Source organism: Chrysochloris asiatica, unplaced genomic scaffold, assembly GCF_000296735.1.
Source record: "Chrysochloris asiatica unplaced genomic scaffold, ChrAsi1.0 scaffold00306, whole genome shotgun sequence".
Classification (NCBI taxonomy): domain Eukaryota; kingdom Metazoa; phylum Chordata; class Mammalia; order Afrosoricida; family Chrysochloridae; genus Chrysochloris; species Chrysochloris asiatica.
Window position 1 is genome coordinate 1838365 of NW_006408824.1, and position 7222 is coordinate 1845586.

General features: G+C 49.3%; 1 protein-coding gene across 1 annotated transcript; it reads left to right on the forward strand.

Moving 5' to 3' along the window:
• Window positions 1-1370: 1370 nt before the first annotated feature.
• On the forward strand, window positions 1371-2673 carry VPREB3 (pre-B lymphocyte 3). The gene is made up of 2 exons (XM_006874940.1): window positions 1371-1416; window positions 2357-2673. The coding sequence occupies exons 1-2, from the start codon at window positions 1371-1373 to the stop codon at window positions 2671-2673; spliced, it is 363 nt and encodes a 120-aa protein (XP_006875002.1).
• Window positions 2674-7222: the final 4549 nt, after the last annotated feature.

Genomic DNA, 7222 nt, shown 5'->3' on the forward strand with positions numbered 1-7222 from the left:
CCAGTCCCTGGAGAAGGACATCATGCTTAGTAATTGTTGTAAATGCTGTTTATAATTGGTTCAAACTCATTGTGACCCTGTATAGTAGGGGTGGGGAACATCTGGACCTGCGGGCTGTATAAGGCCCTCAAAATCATTTGATCTGGCCCTGCCACGGTAACTGCAGTTCCAGCCATCACATTATAGCAGGTCAATTTTTAAGTTGATAATTTTGTATGGCCCATGAATGATGTTATAAATATCCAAGTGGCCCTTGGCAGAAAAAGGTTTCCTAACCCTGCTTTTTTATAAGGTTTCCAAAGACCAGCTTGGGGGTTTGAACTATTGACCTTGTGGGTCACAGTCCAGTGCTTATCCTGCAGTGCCACACCATGCGTCCAATGCTTAGTAGAGGATCAGTTAAAAAGAGAAAGACCCTCAACGAGATGAATTGACACAGTGGCTGCAAAAATGGGCTCAAACATAACTACAATTGTGAGGAAGGTCCAAGACTGTACAGTGTTTTCGTTCTGTTGTACATTGGGTTGTTTTGAGTGGAACTGATTCAACTGTACCTAACAATGACAATAACAACACTGTATACTGTGGTGGTATGCATGTTGATATGGTGCTGGAAGCTATGCCACTGGTATTTCAAATACCAGCAGGGTCCCCATGATGAACAGGCTTCAGTAGAGTTTCCAGCCTAAGGATAAAAAGAAAGGCTATTCACTCCCTAAAATCAGCTTATGGAAACAGTACATTGTCAAATCTGCTTGCTTTCCACATGTCACTGGGAAGAATCAATTGCTGGAGGGGAACATCATGTTTGGTGAAGTAGAGAGCCAGTGAAGATGAGAGAGGCCCTCAATGAGATAGATTGGTACAGTAGCCACAATAGTGGACTGGAACAGTGGACTGTGAGGACAACAGACGACACAGGGTTGACTTCATGACAGCTAATCTCTCTCTCTGTCTCTCTATTATATGCAGGCTATGTTGTTGTTGTTGTTAAGTGCCATCGAGTTGGTTCCGACCCATAGCGCCCTGTATAGGGTTTCCGAGGAGCAGATGGTGAGCTTGAACCACCTACCTTGCAGTTCAAACGGCTTTGCAATCTGGTGCATTAACCCACAGCACCACACCAGGACTCCATGCAAGCTATACCTCAATTAAAAAACAAATTCTAAGTTCCGGCTATAATTGCTCATTACATCAGATATCTGGCTCCTGTCTTCAGAAGGCCCTGACATTTGGGAAGGCTGGCCCAGCCCCATCTCAACAGGCTGATTTGCATGCCCTGTTGTGGTCCAGTGGACGCCCCATAGTACCCCACAGCACCTGGGACAGCACCCAGAAGAACAAAGCCAGTCTGCTCCCTGTCTTTGCCCATGGCCATCTGGTGCCTGGTCCTTCTCACTGGGACCTTCCTGGCAGGTGAGCATTCAGGGACCTAGCTTATCTGGGAGTCGGGTAGGGAGACAACAGTGTCTTCAGAAAACCCTGCAAGAAAGCAAATGGATTAGAGCAGTGTCAATGGTCCTGGGTGGGGTATCGAGATGGAGTGGAGATTTGACCCCAGTAAGCTCTACCCTGAGCTGGGGTCAGTCAGGGTCTCATCTTCCCCACTTGTGAATCACTAGATCACTAGACTCCCTTTGGGCTAGGATTCTTTGGGGTCTCAGCTCTCACAGGGTGAGCAGGTCCCTATTTTGCAGTAGAAGAAGCCCCAGTGGTGCAGTGGGCTGCTAATTGTAAGGTCATTACTTCAAACCTACCAGCCACTTATAGGGAGAAAGATGCAGTAGTTTGCTTCTGTAAAGATTGACAGCCTTGGAAACTCTAGGGAGCAGGTCTACTCTGTCCTATAGGGTTGCTATGAGTGGGAATTGACTCAACAACAGTGGGATGATGATGATGATGACTCTAGAGGACCTCAGAGGCAACCAAACCCTGAGAAGGTCTGCAGTGGCCAGATGTCTGTGGCTGATCAGAGAAGAGGCTTCCCAGGGTAGATAGTTTGTAGCTAGGGTTTAAAAGAGTCAACGCTTCTCAGGGTGTGGGAGGCAGGGGTCTATTAGCCAAGGGCGGTAGATAGCAAGGGAACCCAGGGGTTCCCAGTCCTACCTTCCAAGTTCTAGGTCCGCAGCCCTTGGAATATGGCACTAACAGGGACCTGGGGTCACTGACTATAAGTGCCTTACTCCCAGAGGGGAACTGAGGTCTGGAGAGGGTGTACTAGGTCACAAAGAACTTGGCCTCCTGTGTCCTATTCAGTGCTCATAAATGGTCCTAAATTAAGAAATTTCTTTGAGCAGGACCTTGGGCCAGCAGGGAAGGTGCTCAGACTGGACCTGAGCCAGTTTTTCTCTCTTAGCCTCCCAGTCAACCCTAGCCCAGGCATATGCACTGCTGGTCTTCCCAGGCCAGATGGTCCAGCTCTCCTGCACGCTCAGCAACCCCCATGCCTCCATCAGTGACTACGGCATGTCCTGGTACCAGCAACGGGCAGGAAGTGCACCCCGATACCTCCTCTATTACCGCTCCGAGGAAGATCAGCACCGGCCTACTGACATCCCTGCCCGCTTCTCTGTAGCCTGTGACACATCTGATAACACCTGCATCCTGACCATCAGCCCTGTGCAGCCTGAAGACCATGCAGATTACTTCTGCTCTGTGGGTTCCAGCGCCTAGGGATGGGGGTGGAGGAGTGCCCCTGGCTGCCTTTAACTTTCTGAGCCTTGCTTTCCTTCCTCTGTAAAGTGGGTTGATAAAATTCATGTCAACCACAACTGCAGTGGAGTATAAAGTCTGAGATCTTGAGCGTGTGCCTGTAAACTGAAGAGGAAGCACCTGAAATTCTTGAGGTGGGGCCCAGTTTTCCCCTGACTCCCAGGGGGCTCAGACTGATTGGGCTGGCCTTCCTGTGACCTGAGGGTTTGGAGGGGGAGAAATAGGAACCAGCCATAGCCACGCCCAGCTCTGCTTGGCTGACTGTGGCAGGGATGGAGCCCAGTCTGGCCTGGAGAGGGATAGCCTTGCCTATTCCTTGGAGGTTTCTGTCTAAATCAGGCTCAATCTTGAGGGGGCAGGGAAGCAGGTGTGCTTGGGGTTTGGGGCTAGAGGCCCTGAGGAACAGGGCTGGGGGTGGGTGGGTGGGAGGGAAGCTAGGGGACACCGCCCCTGTGGAGGGTCCCCACCTCGTCCCAGGAGACACTGTCTCAGCAGGTCAAATGGGGTCCTGGGTGGAGGACAAGTCTTGCCATCAGAAGCAGGGCAGAGTCTGTGGGAGTGAGGTGAGTGTGGGATTCAAGACATGTCTCTTTATTCCCTGTTCCCCTAAATTGAGCTTCATATCTGATCTCAGGGTCTCGCCTACATTCTCAGTCCCTTCCTGGCCCAACCTCCCAGGCATTGACTCTGAAGGGGTCCAGGTTTTTGGGGTCCTCATAGAGGCGACAAAGTCCTGGTGTGGCGCTGTGGGTTAATGCGCCAGACTGCAGAGCAGTTTGAACTGCAAGGTTGGCGGTTCAAGCTCACCAGCTGCTCCTTGGAAACCCTATACAGGGTGGCTATGGTTCGGAATTGACTCGACGGCACTTCACAACAACAACAACATAGAGGCAACAGTTCGGCTGGCCCGACCCTCTCCAGCCTCAGCTTCCCCCTCTGCATGCCGGCAATAGCCCCCGCCACTGAGCAGTCACGCGGGAGCCGAGCATTCGTTCGCAGGTGCCTGAGCTGCTGCGCGCGCGCGCCGACACTGGACCACTGAGACAGCCCGCCACACCGCCTAGCGCGGCCCCGGAAGTGCCCGCGGAGGGGCGGGGCGGGGCACTCGGCAGCCAGGCGCTCTACTCCCGCGCCGACTAGGGCCGTCGGCCACGGGTAGGAGCGACTCACATGCAGCCCCGCCTCCGCCCGCGGCCCCGCCCGCAAGGTGAGCGGCTCCGCCCCGCTCAGGTGAGCCGTCTCGCGTCGGCGGTGTGCCTTGGGACTGGTATCCCCCGAGTTGCGTGACTTCCTGTGTACGGTGGCCCCGGAGCGGGCGTCCCGGGCTGTAGGTTTCGGCGTCTCAGTCCACGGGGCGTCCAAGTGTGCGGAGCTCCGCTGGGAGACCCGCCGGTTGTGCGGGCTCGCGGAGACGGGAAGGACTGTGCGGAAAGGCCCGGGAAGGGTGGGAAACATGGGTTTCAGACCTCGGGAATGCCAAACATTTAAAAAATCGGTGGGAACAGATGAAGGATGGCCAACTTTTTATCCCAAGTAGAGACTTCAGATCCGGAGGGAACCTTGGAAACCCCTGATTGAACAGGTGGGTGGGGGGAGAGTTGCATTCCGCAGATCTGAGCGTGGAAATCAGGAAAAACTTTCAGAAACCGGAGGGCTTCGAACAGGACGGGCGGGCGAGCAGGGAGCAGTCTTCAGGCACTCTAGCGGGCGGGAAGTGTTAGTGAAGGGAATAAATACCCGGTTTCCCCTGGTGGTTGCTGGGTGGGCCTATACTGTCACAGGTTTCAGTTTTCCAAGAAAAAGACAAACCAACTGAGTTTTGTTTATTTTTAAACTTTTTGTTATGAATTGGGTGAAGGTGTTACAGCGTTTTTTCTTTTACTGACCTTCCTCATATATTGCTTTCCCCTTTTACCTACGTTAATATATATCTAGAAGAATGGGATAAGCGCTGAGAGCAACAGGAATTGAGTAGATGAAAAATCACTCTTAAATTCTGCTGAGTTCCTCATGGTGCGCTTTATGCAAGAGATAGCCTTTTTTTTTTTTTTATAAACCTTTTTATCGTGAGTGGAGTGAAGGTCAAAACTTTCAGATAAGATCATATGTTTTATATTCAACAAATCATAACACTTTGCTTATTTCAATGACTGCAATCCCCTTCACACAACAGTTACCCCGTTTCCTTCCTGTGGTTCCTATTTCCATTCCACCCACATTCCCATACCATCTCAACTTTCTCCTTAGGTAAATGTTGCCCTTTTGATTTTGAATGATTCACCATTCAATGGTGAGCATCCGTTACCTATATATTGTTGTTGTTAAGTGCCTGTTGAGTCAGTTCCAACCCATACTGACCCTGTATAGGGTTTCCAAGGAACAACTGGTGAGCATGAACCACTGATCTTATGGTTCAAACCGACTTTGCATTCCAGTGTATTAACCCACAGTGCCACATCAGGACTGCTATTGTTGTTGTTGTTAAATGCCATCAAGTCAGTTCTGACCCTTAGCGACCCTGTATAGGGTTTCCAAGGAGTGGCTGGTGAGCTTGAACCATCGACAACCTTGCAGTCCAACCCACAGCGCCCCACCAGGACTCCTATAGATATATAAACCTATGTTGTTGTGAAGTGCTGTTGAGTTGGTACCGACCCATAGCAACCATGTATAGGGTTTCCGTGGAGCAGCTGGTGAGCTTGAACCACCAACCTCACTGTTCAAATGGCATTGCAGTCTGCATTAACCCACAGTACCACACCTCTATATATACCTACATGTATATAGAGTCCTGGTATAGTGCTGTGGGTTAATGTGCCAGACTGCAAAGCCGTTTGAACTGCGAGGTCAGTGGTTCTGTAGAACCCTATACAGGGTCACTATGGGTCAGAATTGACTCGACGGCACTTCACAACAACAACCCCCTATATACCTATGAACTACTTGGCTGAAAATTGGGCCATCAAAGTGAGTTCCTTCCCAGTCTTGGGTTCCTCCTGTCTATGTCTGACCAGTAAGCCTAGCCTTTTTTTTTTTTTTAAATAATTTTGAATTGTATTCCACATTTTCTCCCACTCTATCTGGGACCTTCTAATGTGATCCCTTTCAGAGCAGGTGGTAGTGGTAACTGGGCACCATCTACGTCTCAGAGTGGTGGAGACGTTCACATATTCCATTAGACTAACTCATTCCAAGCATCTTCAGTTTTCATCAGTCCTCTTTCTTCAATATTTGGAAGTTACACCGTACTGTAGTTGTTAAGCACTTTCAAGTTGATTCTGACTCATAGTGACTGTACAGCAGGGGTGGGGAACTTTCAGACTAAGGACTGTTAAAGGCCTGCAAAATCATTTGGACTGGCCCTGCCAAGGCAACTGCAGTTATAGCCATCACATTTGTTGCTGCTGTTAAGTGCCTAGAGTTGGTTCCAATCCATAGCGACCCTGAATAGGATTTCCAAGGAGCGGCTGGTGGGTTTGAACTGCTGACCTTGCAGTTCAAACTGACTTTGCGGTCCAGCGTATTATCCTGCAGTGCCACACCAGGACTCCAGCCATCACATTAGGGATGAGCTCAGTTAGTTAAACGTTTGACTAAATATAGCAGGCTAATTTTTAAGTTGATAATTTTGTGTGGCCCACAAATGATGTTATAAGTATCCAAATGGCCCTTGGCAGAAAAAAAGCCTTCCCACCTCTGCTCTACAGAGTTTTCATGGAGCAACTGGTGGGTTTGAACTACTGACCTTGTGGTTTGGAGTCCAGGACTTATCCTACACCTGGAATCTGTAGCTGGATGCAAATGAGCTTGCTACTCACCAAAGAAAGATGTAGAACATTGTCTTTGTGGACTATGTTATGCCATAGTGTTCCTGACCATGGTGTTCCTGAGACTATGGTCCTGAGCTCCTAGGCCCAGGAACTCATTGCCTTAAGATACTTGATAGTATCTGAGTTTTCATCATTTTGTCCCCTTTATGTTCTACCACAGTTTTAGGTGTGTTTGCAACAAAAGTAAATACCCGTGTACAAAAAACCTCTTTTAAAAACATGTATTTGTGGATATAGTCCCATTCTTCCTCCCATATCCATTCAGTCTGTGCATCTGTCCGTGTATTAATCTTCAGAACATTGTTACTCCAATATATTTAACTCTATTTACCTCCATCTCTTTTAACTTTTGTGTACCTCCTGTTTCTTCACCTTTCTTTATCATTCTTTCGCCAACCTTGTGCCCTCCCTGTCACCAGAGTTACTGTGCCTACCCCTAGCCAGTGAATTACTTTCCTTTCCCTTCCACCCCTGGTAACCATCAAAGAATGTTTCTTTTAGCATGAAAAAGCTTTACTGAGTTTTTACAATAGTGGTCTCATACAATATTTGTCCTTTGTTGTTGTTGTTGTTAAGTGTCGTCGAGTTGGTTCCGACCCATAGCGACCCTGTACAGGGTTTCCGAGGGTGTAAATCTTTACGGGAGTAGAAAGCCTCATCTTTCTCCCGCGGAGCGGCTG